Source organism: Carettochelys insculpta, chromosome 3 (genome assembly GCF_033958435.1).
Source record: "Carettochelys insculpta isolate YL-2023 chromosome 3, ASM3395843v1, whole genome shotgun sequence".
Classification (NCBI taxonomy): domain Eukaryota; kingdom Metazoa; phylum Chordata; order Testudines; family Carettochelyidae; genus Carettochelys; species Carettochelys insculpta.
This window is the reverse complement of record NC_134139.1, coordinates 38,214,839-38,228,565: the sequence shown is the minus strand read 5'-3', so window position 1 is coordinate 38,228,565 and position 13,727 is coordinate 38,214,839. Positions and strand designations below refer to the sequence as shown.

Below are 13,727 nucleotides of genomic sequence, written 5' to 3'. Positions count from 1 at the left end.
CCCAATTCTCCAGACCCTGGTCTCCCTGCCACAATCCTCCTGCCACCTGCCAGCCCATAGCTTCAACCAGCTGGTGCCCCTCAGTGTGCCTGCACCTCCAACATCATCCCTTCCCTCCTCCTGCACGCCCCGCCCCCAGTCTCCCGCCCTCACAGCCCAGTGCACAGCTGCAGTGAGAAAAACCAGCTTGTAAGACTTCTGGATGTTTTTATGCATTTTATACTGTTTAAAAAAGAAGATAATTATGGATCACAGCAAATAGCTGTTTTGTAAGCTCGTGATGCTTGATTTAAAAACTTGTGCTGTTCTTCTTAGGCATAATTTAGCTTCTTTTTAGCACAGATTTTTGTGGGGAAGAAAGGCAATGTTTTCCTTTTTTCCTCTAAACTCTTGCTTTGCGGATATGAGTGACTTTCATGTTTAGCCCGACATTGCCGAAGAGCAAGGCTTAAATAAACTATTAATTTTTATAATGTCTTCAGATTTATTCTCTTCATGTTTCAATATCAGAGAGTTTGCTTATGATGTTTGATTTTTTTTTCAGTGTTACAGGCTTATGTTTCCTAGTTTTTCTATATAGTTTGCTGAATCACTGATGATGTTTCAATGTACCTGTCCCACATTTTCTCTAATTGAATTTCTTTGATAGCAGAAAAATCTTAGAAAGATAGTAGACTAGGGTTGGAAGAGATTTCAGGAGGTCACCCAGGCCAGACCCCTCCTCAAAGCAGAATAAAGCTCCACTGAATCTCCAGAAAAGCGTCCCAGTCAGGGCTTAGTCACACCTGTCCTTAAAGAGTTCTAAGAATGGAGAATCCATCACCTCCCTAGGTAACTGTCTCATTCATAATGTGCAGCACCCATCCCAGTGCTTCATCATCTTCTAGGGATATAGTTTTTCTTGTATCCAGCCTTGACTCGTGCACACTATATTCAAATAAGTCTGCTGTTTAAAGTACAGAGAGGTAGCTGTGTTAGTCTGTATTCTAACGAAACAAACCAGCGGTCTGCTCACGTATCTACACCAGTGACATCATCACAGGACCTAACATCAACCATACCATCAGGGGCTCCTTCACCTGCGCATCTAATAATAAAATATATGCCATTGGCTACGTCTACACGTGCACGCTACATCGAAATAGCTTATTTCGATGTAGCGACATCGAAATAGGCTCTTTCGATGAATAACGTCTACACATGCTCCAGGGCTGGCAACGTCGATGTTCAACTTCGACGTTGCGCAGCCCAACATCGAAATAGGTGCAGCGAGGGAACGTCTACACGCCAAAGTAGCACACATCGAAATAGGGATGCCAGGCACAGGTGCAGACAGGGTCACAGGGCGGACTAGTGCTTCCGGGGTAACAGCTAGCCGCTCCCTTAAAGGGCCCCTCCCAGACACACTCAGCCTGCACAGCACGCGGTCTGAGGAGCCATAGGCACACAGACCCCGGGCGCCACAGTCATGGACCCCCAGCAGCAGCAGCAGCAGCAGCCAGAGGTCCACCCAGCCCTCCTGGCAGGAGCAGGGCTTGCCCTGCTCCATGCCATGCGGGAGGCAGCTGAGCACCTCCTTGCTACACCGGAGGAGGAGCTGCCCCCAGGGCAGCAGGGCTCAACCCCTAACCCTGCAGCACCCCGCCCCCCGCCCTCCCCCCGCCTCACACGCCGGCGGCTGTGGAGCTACCCCACCAGCACCGACTGGTGGGAGCGGCTGGTGCTTGGGGAGTGGGACAACGACCTCTGGCTCAGGAACTTCAGGATGAGCCGGCAGACATTTATGGAGGTGTGCCAGTGGCTCACCCCCGCACTCAGGCACCAGGACACGGCCATGCGGCGTGCCCTCACAGTGCAGAAATGGGTCGGCATCGCTGTCTGGAAGCTGGTCACTCCAGACAGCTACCGATCCATGGGACAGCAGTTTGGTGTCGGCAAGGCCACCGTCGGGGCTGTCCTCATGGAGGTAAGAGATCCCACGGGGGGAGGGCAGGGCAGGGGAGGGGGGCCCGGGCAGAGGAGGGCAGGGGAGGGGAGGGGAGGGGAGGGGAGGGCAGGGCAGGGCCACGCACACCCTGCTCACCCCTCATTGGTGCTGTCCCATGTGCTTTCTCTGCAGGTTGTGCGTGCCATCAACGCCATGCTCCTGCACAGGCTCGTGAGGCTGGGGGATCCAGATGCCACCATCGCGGCCTTTGCCACCCTGGGCTTCCCCAACTGCTTCGGGGCTCTGGATGGGACTCACATCCCCATCCGCGCCCCGCATCACAGTGGAGGACGATACCTGAATTGCAAGGGCGACCATTCTGTCGTCCTCCAGGCCTTGGTGGATAGCCGGGGACGTTTCCAGGACATTTATGTGGGCTGGCCTGGCAGCACCCACGATGCCCGGGTTTTCCGGAACTCGGGCCTGTGCCCCCGGCTGGAGGCGGGGACCTACATCCCCCAGCGGGAGATCCCTCTGGGGGACACCACCATGCCCTTCTGTGTCATCGCAGATGTGGCCTACCCACTCCGGCCGTGGCTCATGCACCTGTACACGGGCCATCTCTCCGCTAGCCAGGAGCGCTTCAACGAGCGCCTGAACCACGCGCGCCAGGTGGTGGAGCGCTCATTTGGCCGCCTGAAGTGACGCTGGAGATGTCTCCTGACCCGCCTGGATGCGGGCCCCAACAACATCCCCCAGATTGTGGGTGCCTGCTGCGCCCTGCACAATTTGGTGGAGAGCAAGGGGGAGACCTTTTTCCAGGGCTGGGCTGCGGAGGCCGGCAGGGCAGACGTCCAGCCACCTGCTGCCCCCAGTCGGCAGGTGGACCCCGAGGGGACCTGGGTCCAGGAGGCCCTGCGGGGCCACTTCAATGATGAGGCCGCGGGGTGAACTCTGCCCAGCCCCCCACTGCCCGCCCCTTCCTCTGCCACACTCCTGCCCCAATGACCACACCATGGAGCACCCCACCGCACCCCCCTCCCACTTTTCCTGGACAGATGACAGCATGCACTTGTGGGTGAACTTAAACTGGTTTTTCTTTTAGAACTTTTTTTTTTAACTGTAAATATATGAAACAAGAACAAACTATATACAACATGTGGAAACAAACTAATATGTACAAATAAAACAATACTAACAAACAAGTGTCCTCATTAATAAAAAGAAAACCAGGGAGGATAAAGGGGAGAACTATTTACATGGGGGGGACGGGGCAAACGGGGGGCACCAAATAAGAGGGTCAAACTATATACAAGGGGGGGGGGCCACGTCCCGGGCCCCTCGCCCCTATACTCCGACACTGGGCGTGGCCGTCCGGGAGCCCCACCGCGGTCGCAGCCCTGTCCGGGGCTGGCTGGGGGCGGGCCGGACTGGAAGATATGCCCGGCAAGTCTCAGGTGGCTCCAGGGGTCCCTTGGCGCTCCGGCCCTCGGCGGTGGGTGGCGGGGCGACGGCGGACGGGACGGCGACGGGCGGAGCAGCTGGTGGTGCGGCTGGTGGAGTAGGCAGGGCGGGCGCTGCGGCGGCCAGCGTGGCATGGGGGGCCAGGTAGTCCACCAGGCGGTTGAAAGTGTCCATGTAAGCCCCCCATGCCTCTTGGCGCCAGGCCAGCGCCCGCTCCTGCAGCTGCAGGTGCTGCTCCGCGACCTCCAGCTGCCGACGGTGGATGGCCAGCAGCTGGGGGTCCGTCGCTGTCGTCTGTTGGTGGCGTGGGGTCCGCCATCTAGCCCGCCGTGGGGCTGGTTGGTCCTTGGCCGAGGGGCTGGCCTGGAGCGATGGTCCCGGAGGGCTCTCCGGGACCACTGATGCCTCGCCAGCGCATCTCTTCTGATGGTGCAGGTGCGGGACACAGGAGAGGAGAGGGGGAAGAAGAATGGAGACAGGCGTTAGTGTGGGCCCCGAGCCGTGGCCTTTGTCCCCCCAGCCCTGTGCTGCAGGTTCCCCATCCCCGTCCCCGGGAGATGCTGCTGTGATGGATGGGGTTCAGGGGTCCTCCTGCCCTGCACCCCGTCCCCTGGTGGGAGCGACTCTCACTTCACTCCGCAGGGTCTGACAGCAGGAGAGGTTTCTTAGGCCACAGATGCCCAGTTTCTCCCAGGAGTGACAGCACCAGCTGTCGGAAGAGACAGTCCTTCCCACCCGTCCTGGGGAGAAGACCCCAAGAGGTGCCCCTCTGGGATGCAGCTTTCCCCCTCCTCAGGCTGGCTGCCTTCCAGCTCTCCCTTCCCCTAGCCTCTACCTGTGGCCCCCGCCCTCCCCCCCAATTCCAAGCCAGCTCGGCTCCTCCCTCCTCTTTGTTCAGGGCAGAGGTGTCACCTGCCAGCTGTAGCCCCAGGATCCTCCTTTGCCCCTGGGAGCTATTCGGCTCTTGGTGCTCATATGTAGCCTGAGTCTCTCTTTTGCACTCCCCCCACTCCATCACATGCTGCTGCTGCTGCTGTTGCTGCTGCTGCTGCTGCTGTTGCTGCTGCTGCTGCTGCGGGGTGTCCCACCCCCTCATCCCGGGGGCCCCTCGAGGTTCCGCTCCCCCCTGCCCCGGGGATGGGGCATTGCACTGTCGTGCGGGGTGGGGGCGGGCAGGGGCTGATGCACTGCTGTGAGGGACATGGCCCTGGTGTCCTTGGGGCCATGGCCATGTGAGCATGTGGGGGGCCCTGGACACATATCTATTACCCCCCGCCCCTCAAGCCCAGGGGTGTACACCAGAGGGGGGTACATACCTGTTGGTCCACTCCCACGGTCTGGAGATCCCAGGGGGGCGGAGGCCTGGCTGCTGCTCCGGGATGGCAGGAGGAGGATCTGCAGCCCGGATTCTGCGGAGGAGGAGCCCCCCTCCTCCTCCTCCTCCTCCTGCCGCGATGTCCCGGGGGTGGGCTCCGGGGCGGACTCCGGCTGCAGGGCCTGCTGGGGCTCGTCGGCTGAGGTATCAAGGGTGGCCGGAGGGGAGGAGGTGTGCCGGGGTCCCAGGATGTCCCTGAGCTCCCTGTAAAAGGGGCAAGTGACGGGGGTGGCCCCAGATCGGCTGGCCGCATCCCGTGCCCGGGAGTAACCCTGCCGCAGCTCCTTCACCTTACTCCTGACGTGATCAGGAGTGCGGGCAGGGTGACCCCGGGCAGCCAGGCCATCGGCCAGCCGAGCGAACGCTTCCGCGTTCCGCCTCTTGCTCCCCATTACCTGGAGCACCTCCTCCTTGCTCCAGAGCCCCAGCAGGTCCCGCAGCTCGGCCTCCGTCCAGGAGGGGCCCCGCTGCCGCTTGCCAGCCTGGCTGCCCTTCTGGCTGCCCTGGCTCCCCTTGGGGGGGGTCCCCTGGGGGCACTGGGGGGGCTGCCGGGCAGCCATCGCAGCTGGGTGGGTGGCTGAGGAACGTGCAGGCTGGCCGCGTGTCTGGGCTGCCGCCTGCACGTTCCCTCAGCTTCCTGCACAGGAAGGGAGGGGGAGGGGACCTTTAAGGGGCCACTCCATGCGGCCACCATTGAGCTGAGGGGCTGGAGAGAGCGTCTCTCAACCCCTCAGCTGATGGCCGCCATGGAGGACCTGGCAATTTCGACGTTGCGGGACGCGCAACGACTACATGGTCCATACTTCGACGTTGAACGTCGAAGTAGGGTGCTATTCCTATCCCCTCATGGGGTTAGCGACTTCGACGTCTCGCTGCCTAACGTCGAAGTTAACTTTGAAATAGCGCCCGAAGCGTGTAGCCGTGACAGGCGCTATTTCGAAGTTAGTGCCGCTACTTCGAAGTAGCGTGCACGTGTAGACACGGCTATTATGTGCCAGCAAAGCTCCACTGCAATTTACATTGGCCAAACTGGACAGTCTCTACGTAAAAGAATAAATGGACATAAATCATACATCAGGAATGGTCATGTACAGAAGTCCTTGGGGGAACCCGTTAATCTCACTGGACACTCGGTAGCAGATTTAAGGGTGGGAGTCCTGAAACAAAGAAATTTCAGAAATCAAATGGAGAGAGAAATCTCTGAGCTGCAAATTATTTGCCAATTTGACTCCATTAACCAAGGATTAAACAGGGACTGGGAGTGGCTCGCAGCTTTCAAAGGCAGCTTCTCTGCCCTAGGTGTTAAGATCTCCCCATTAGACTCTGGTAATGGCTCATATCCCCCCGTCTGATCTGACTTGTTTTTCCCTCTTTTGATAAGTACCGTTGATACTGGGCCATTTCCACCTTGATGAATAGACTTTGTCAGCTCTGGTCCTTCCGTTTTCTGAGCCCCCACTCTTTAAATACCCCTCTGAAACCACCCCTCCACTCATGCATCCGATGAAGCAGGTCTTTGCCCATGAAAGCTTATGCTCCAAAATATCTGTTAGTCTATAAGGTGCCACAAGACTTCTTGTTAGTCCCTGTAATGTGTGAGATAATTGCTTTCTCTGTTGAGACCAAGTGTTAATGTATCCAACTGGAGCATGAACTCCAGTTCACACATCTCCCTTTGTAATTTGCTGTTAAAGTCTCTGTTGTAGGACACATATTCTCAGGTCTGTAATAGACTAGCCCATTCTGCTGAATTGCTCACTGATAGGTTTGTGTATTCTGATTCCTAATGTTTGCTGTGTGTCTATTCATTCTTTGGCTAAGTGTGTGCCCAGTTTGTCCAATGTACATAGTAGAGGGGCATTGCTGGCACATGATGACATATATAATATCGGTTGAGGTACAGGAGAATGAGCTCCCGATCTTTTAATTAAAGTGGTCAGGTCCAGTGATCGTGGTGTCCAGAATAAATATTACCATCATCATGTCTCTTGAGTCATATTCAAGTCCTCTTGACACTAACTCAACTGTCATCCCAACATCTCTCAGCACAGAGCTGAGGGGGCCAAGTGAGGTGGAGGAACTCTATCTTTGCTGAGCTGAGAATGGGTAAATCATTGTGATTGTGTTTTATTCATTTTTCCTAATCCGGGTGAGAGAGACAAAATCAAAGAATTAACAGTGTCTGGGCTTCTTTATGGGAAGGGGTGACATAGTGATATGATTTCTAGGGCACATTGATGTGTTGCATGTGAATTGGTGTGTGTAGGCCTGGCTGGTGTGTGCTGAAGGTTCCCCCTTTATTATAGGGCTGTGTCAAACAACTTTGTGATGAAGCAGATGAACAGGATTTACATTGACCAATTAGTGTGCTTTAGATAGCCAACCCCCCACAGAGCACATTACCCCCACGGTCGTGACTTGTCTCTGGATGTGTGCTGTGGTAGATACTCTGAACTCTGCAGTGGAAACTGACGCCCATGGTAACAATGTAGGTCCTACATTCAGAAGTTTAAACTTTAAAGGTATGCTGCCAGTCTGCCCATTAATACTGTTCCCACTTTGCAGGGCAGCATTGTAACTTGTCAAAGGGAGGAGATGGTGGAGCAGGAATGCAGATTCAGGCATGCTAGCTTTCATGCCTGTAACTCATTCCCCTAAATCACACCTCTTTCGAAGCAGATCTTTAAAATACACAACTTATGGCAATGAACCCTGCCCCAATTAGCCATTTTTTTTCTAACCACCGCTGTTGGTGGTTTGTTATGTTGATATATTTATTGGAGCTAGGCAAAGCCTATTGGCTCATTTCATGCTGGCAGTGAACCCATTCATACATAGTGTATAAGCAAATAGTGGTTAATTATTGAAATGTTTCTTGTGAATCAATGTTTCATTTAGCTAGTTCAGCAGAAAATATTGTTTAGATTTTTCTGTTTTGAACTGAATAGCTTTGCCTTTCCTCATTGTAGGTCAGATACTCCATACTGATGTTGTCTACTTGCATTCTGGACAAGGATTCCGTGAAGCTGAGAAGATAAGGCGACTTCTTCTTCATTACAAGTATGACAAAGAAGCTTTCATTAAACTATAAATGTGATAAAATAGCTACAGTGTATAAAAGTTGGATACAACACAGAAAGCCTATGACTTTAGAGGAATTTATGCTTTCATGGCTGAGTGCTGAATGTTGCTCAGTTTATATTAATGTTTTAAAATCATATGTAAAAAAAAAAAAAGCAAGCAGTAAATTTGTACATTAAATGCTGTGGAAATGTACTTGCAAACGTATGTCAACCAGTCCCATTCCTAGTGGTCAGCATCCATGCTAGTCTATTTTGGAAGCTTTTGTGAATAACTGTTACCACTTGTCTCAAACTTGGGGATAGTTTTGGGATGTGGGACGTTGTTCATTTGGCATTAGGGTGACTATGTTAAAAAGCACACTTACCTGTCGATATGATGCCTACCTCTTGTTTTTAGGCCTGTCTCTTTCTATATGTTTTTGGAGGGCATTCCATCGAGTGCTCTTGTATTGAGTGCACTTCCAAAATGAGTTTTTGTTTTTTGTTTTGTTTTAAATTTTAGCTTCTGTTTCATTGAGTAGAAGTCATTTTTAGCAGGGAAAGATTTTCCTTCTTGCCCAGTGCAATGATTTCAACATGAAGCAAGCCAAGAAGAGTAGTGAATGTTTTGCTAACGTCATTGAGTTTCCTGTTCACTTCTGTAACAGATATGTGAAAATTGTCGCTCTCACCGCTCATAAAATCAGAATGCATTCAAACATTCAGACACAGTCCCTCCTTACATACCAGTCTCAAGCCCTTGAAAAGTTTTACTTCTGTAATTGGTTAAAAGTTTATTTGCTATTGTACTTGCAAGTAAGAGGATGGAATTCTTCACTGTAGGGTATTAGCTACTTTGTAGTTACTGCAGCAAGACATATTTGTGTAATATTCCAGAGTGTGTGCGTTGCGTAGTTTAACTCTTGGCTGATCAGCCTGGTTTATGATAGAGTACTAATCTCAGAACCCTGTCGAAACCTTCCTATGTGTGGAAGATGAGTACAACCTCTGCCTATTACATAACATTACTTATACATATGTAACGCTGTAGGAAAACTGAATGTTTGTCCTTTATCTCTTTTAAAGCTGCAGCACTGTTGTGATTGGCAATGGGACTGCCTGCCGGGAGACAGAGGCTTACTTTGCTGACTTAATTATGAAAAAGTACTTTGCACCACTGGATGTTGTATACTGGTAAGATTGTTTCCTTTTGTTTTCCTCCTCAGCACATTTTAATTTCCATAGGTGCTTGTAAATGTATTTTAAGCTAATTCCTCTCTCCGTCTTTTACTGTTACGGCATTGGGCTATAGAGAAGTAGCTTTGGCTCCTGTTAGAGCAGTGTTTCCCAATCTTAAAACATTTGTGTACCTCTTTCTGGACTTGGGCCTTATCAGTGTACCCCTCTCCCAGCGCCATTCCAGTGCTTATCTCCTGATTTTTAGTCATTTATTTTCTGCCGTGTAGCCCTGGAAATCCTTTTGTGTACCAGCAGTGGTACATGTACCATACTTAGGGAAATGCTGCTGTAGAGTATATAAGCACCCACCATGGGTTGGTTGGAGAAGTTCACCAGATGAGACTGCAGTGCCATTCAGTGTGCTCCTCTCATGGGGACAAATATCCTGGTTCCTTAGCAGTCACCAAGTCTTGCCAGCCTAAAGAAGTCAGCCTGCAGCTGAGGATCTGCCTCCTGTGTCCTGTGTCTTTCACTACTGTAGGTCACTGATTAGTTTGGAATGCACATTTTAATACTCCTATAATTTCTGTTGCTGATCCCTTGGGTATTAAGTTGCTAGAAAGAAAATCCTTTGCTAATGCACAGCAAGGATGGTGAACGATTAACCTTGCCCAAAACTCAATTTTTGACCATTTAGCTTTCAGAATTTCAACAGGACTGTTTGAAAAGCCTTTATTTAGAATTTGGTGTGAACAGGAAGCCTGTCTGCTACCTGTGTTTCTCTGTCCAGAGGACAGAGCCTCTTGGTTTCCCTCCAGGAAATGTAGAAAGGAGTCTTCGAACCATTATTATTTAACTTAAGTAAACACACAGCATTTTTTAAAATCTTGGGTTAAACCTTTGCAATGAAAGTAAAAAGCAACCATTTTGATTCCTCCATTGAAAAGTTAAGATGGATACCGTAAAAAGTTCTAAATTTTCCAATAAGAGATTACTTTTGTCCTCTTCTGTGTGAGAACAATTTTTTGACAGATCCCTGCATTGAAAATAGATCTGACAGCTATTTACAGTTAATGCATTTTTATTAGGAAATTGTTGTAATTTAACTCCATTTGTTCTTGGTTTTCCAGCCTGTTATAAATTTATGATGAGTACCAATAATTAATATGATTTAATTTCAAAAGGCACTGTAGGGTCCTGTTCAGTGCTTTTTTTTCCTAGAAAAAAAGGTGGTGGAACTCAAGGCCCTACCCCACCTCCTGAGGCCCACCCCACTGCTGGCTTAACCACCCCCCCGCACAGGGCCTGAGCCATCCCCTTGACCCCCTGCCAGCTGAACCACCCATGGTGGGGCCCAGGCTATCCTCTTCTCTCCCTACCAGCATCTGAACCACCCTCTGGTGGGGCCCAAGCCTCCCCCCACCCCCAGCCAGCTTAACCACCCTGCGCAGGGCCCGAGCCACCCCTGGTTTCCCAGAGCCAGGTACCTCCAGCTCCAACTCCCAAATGAATGCCCTCTAGTTCTCCAGACAGGTACCCCAGTACCCCCTAACTGAATGCCCTTCTGGTTCCCCAGAGACAGGTACCCTCAGCCCGCCCGCCCACTGAATGCCCTCCTGGTTCCCCAGATCCAGGCACCCCCAGCCCCTCTCCCCACTCTAAATGAATGCCCTCCCCCTCTCCCAGAGCCAGGCTCCCCAAAACAAGGCAGAACCAGGCACCCCCAGCCCACTCCCAGCACTAAGTCAATGCCCTCTCCCTTATCCCGTACCAGGCAACCCCAGTGCCCCCCTCACCCCCGTAATACAACCCGACTCACCGGAGCCTCCAATGGAACTGAAGATGAAAGCGTCATTTTTGGCCTCCGGCGCAGTGCCGGGCCAGGCTGCTGGTGCTGCACTGTGCCACAAGGCCTTGCCTGGCCACAGCTGCTGGCAGAGCAGCAGGAGCCCTGCAGCTCCTGGGTGGAGCACAGGAGCCATGCCGAGACTGGAAGAGCTGCATGGGTCTCATTTGGAACTGTGCACGCATAAAGCGCAGTGAGGGGTGCTCAACGTGTGCGGCTCTAATGAGCCACATTTCACCGCCTCCTTTGCTGCCCCGAATGAGGAGCACAGCCCAGTCGCCTGACAAAATGGTGGCACTGGGAAAAAAGGTGCCACAATGCCATTCCACTGCATTCCAGAGGGAAAAAAGCTCTGGTCCTGTTTAAATTCTTTAATGTTTGATTTTAAATCAGAAGCTCATACAAGGCTTCCTCTAAACTTGAGTGTCCTTATTATTGATTTTAGCCCCAAAGCAAGGGCTTTTTGTAGTTCATTTAGCATGGAAGACAATTATAATGGTGTTTGGAAAAAAGTTATATTGTAAAATGTTACTATCATCCATGTAGATAAAATTTGAAAGCAAGTTACATATATGTAAGTGTTATATTTTCTGTTGGAAGGAGCGCTTGTAGTTTGTTTGAATTATCAACTGTGGGTTTTTCATTTCTTTTTGTTGCATAATATAAATGCCTGTATGATAGTTCATGCAGCAAGATTTACTTTTTATTTAGACAAGTTTTGCGAGCAGTTTGATTTTTATGCTGTGTTTTTCTTCTCCTTTATGTTTTACTACTTTTATTTTGTTAATAGAGAGAGTGTAGTGTAACTTCAAAATGTTTAGCTCTACCAGTTCTTAGGCTGAACTTTGTGGAGCTACCATAATGAAGTATTTTAAAAATACAATGCATGTGGAAATAGGGATTTGTGACAATATTTTTCAACCCAAAGTTTTGAGTAAGTAGCTCCCTAAATAAATTCATGTCAAGACAGATTTTTCTCAATTTTCAAGAATTTATGATTACATGAGTAATCTATTGCTTTTGACAGAACTAAGAGTTGAGTGAAATATGAACTTGTAGATTAACATAAGAGGTGGCTGTAATAAAAATTGGCATAATTAAAGTACTATTTAGTATCACTATTTATGTACTAGTTTTTGCAGGTCCTAACTGGAATTTAGGGCTCCATTGTACTAGGTGCACACACAAGGGGTGTGTCTACACTTGCATTCCTCTTTTGAAAGAGGTATGCAAATAAGGTAAATAAAATGCAAACGAGGTGTAAATTTGATAGATGGCACCTCATTTGCATATTCTAATTTTGGAAGAGCTTCTTGCGAAAGAAGAAAGCCAGTGTAGATGCTTGCTCTTTCGAAAGTAAACCCCATCTTTGAAAGAATCCTTCTTCTCATTAAATAAATGGAAGAAGGATTCTTTCGAAGATTGGCTTACTTTCGAAAGAGCAGCATCTACACTGGCTTTCTTCTTTCGAAAGAAGCTCTTTCAAAATTAGAATATGCAAATGAGGCACCAAATACACAAATTATACCTCATTTGCATTTTTGATTTACCTCATTTGCATACCTCTTTTGAAGGAGGAATGCAAGTGTAGACGCACCCAAGGAGAAGATGGTCCTTGCTTTGGTGAGCTTGTGTGGAGAATTGAGGTGGCACTTTTAATAATAACATTAAAAGAATAACAGAATAATTTGAGTTGTCATAAACATTGTATTAGAATATTTGATGCTATGACCCAAGTAGCTGTCACTATTTAAATATTTTCAAGTAAATAATGGCTTTCCCATACTTCTGACCTGACTCTTTCGCAAAGGGTGGACTTTCATCTAGCTCTTTTTTCTGGCTGCCCCATGTCCCTGTTCAGAGAAGTGTGCATGCACATGGTCAGCAAGCCTTCTTCTCATTGTCAATAGCAGTTGTTAGTATCAGGAAGTAGTTTTTTTTCTTCAGTGGATAGTTCAGTCACCTGCCTGGGCCTGAGGATGACTAACTTACAGGACCGTTGAAAAAGCTGAGCATCCCTGGTCAAACAGGGCAGTGGGAGAGTATTGTTGACAATCTGAGTAATTACCGTGGCCCTTAGTGTACTCTTTGAGGAACACTGTGAAGCATGAATCACAAGAATGAGTACTGTCAGTAACCTGAATAATGTTATGATGGTCCAAAAAGGAGCACTCCTTAGGATCTTATTACATTTCTTGGAAAAAAAAAGATTTAGAGATAAGATTGCTCAAGAGTATTTCTTCCTGAAGTGAAAACCCAAGGGCTTTTTCTAAATGGACTCAGAGTACAGCTATGTAGTTAAGTATGTGCCAACACCCCTGGTGAAAGAGAGACTTGTTTTGGTGCTTATACTAGTTCTACAATTTAAGCAAAGCTGAAACAGTGCATTCTTAATCTGAGACAAGAGTGACTACCCTGGGGAGTTTCAAAGATTGAACTAAGTCAGTTAATGAACCTTTTCAGTGAAACCAGTGTTAAAAGTGTAGCAGAACGCATAAATTAAGTATAATAAATTTATACCCAAGACACTAATACCATCTCCAAGCATTAGTCCTTCAGCACTGTTCAAGCTCACCAACATTTGCTTTCAGTTCAACAGTATGATTGCCTTCAATGTTCATACTTCAAAGTACTGTTAGTTACATTGGAATCTGGAACTTTTTTTGAAAGGCCAGAATGCTTATTGGACTTTCTGAAGAGCATAGCTTGGTTAACAGTTTAGTAGTACTAGCAGTTTTGAATGATTTTGTAAATCTTCCAAATCAGCTTTTTAGTGGCTTAGATGTTGTAGATCATGTGGTCTTGGAGGAGGGATAGGAAGGGGATGGTGTGGAAGTGCAGGATATGACTTTCTTTGTATTTGTCTCACACTCA

The 13,727-nt window shown here is 49.2% G+C and overlaps 1 protein-coding gene across 3 annotated transcripts in view; it reads left to right on the top strand.

The window, feature by feature from the left end:
* SRBD1 (S1 RNA binding domain 1) overlaps positions 1-13,727 on the top strand; it is a 207,714-nt gene that overhangs the window by 67,768 nt on the left and 126,219 nt on the right. For all 3 annotated transcript variants that reach the window (XM_074989638.1, XM_074989637.1, XM_074989639.1), the window contains 2 exons: positions 7,736-7,826; positions 8,915-9,022. In XM_074989638.1, the coding sequence (XP_074845739.1) occupies positions 7,736-7,826; positions 8,915-9,022 (199 nt within the window). The remainder of the gene's footprint in view (positions 1-7,735; positions 7,827-8,914; positions 9,023-13,727) is intronic.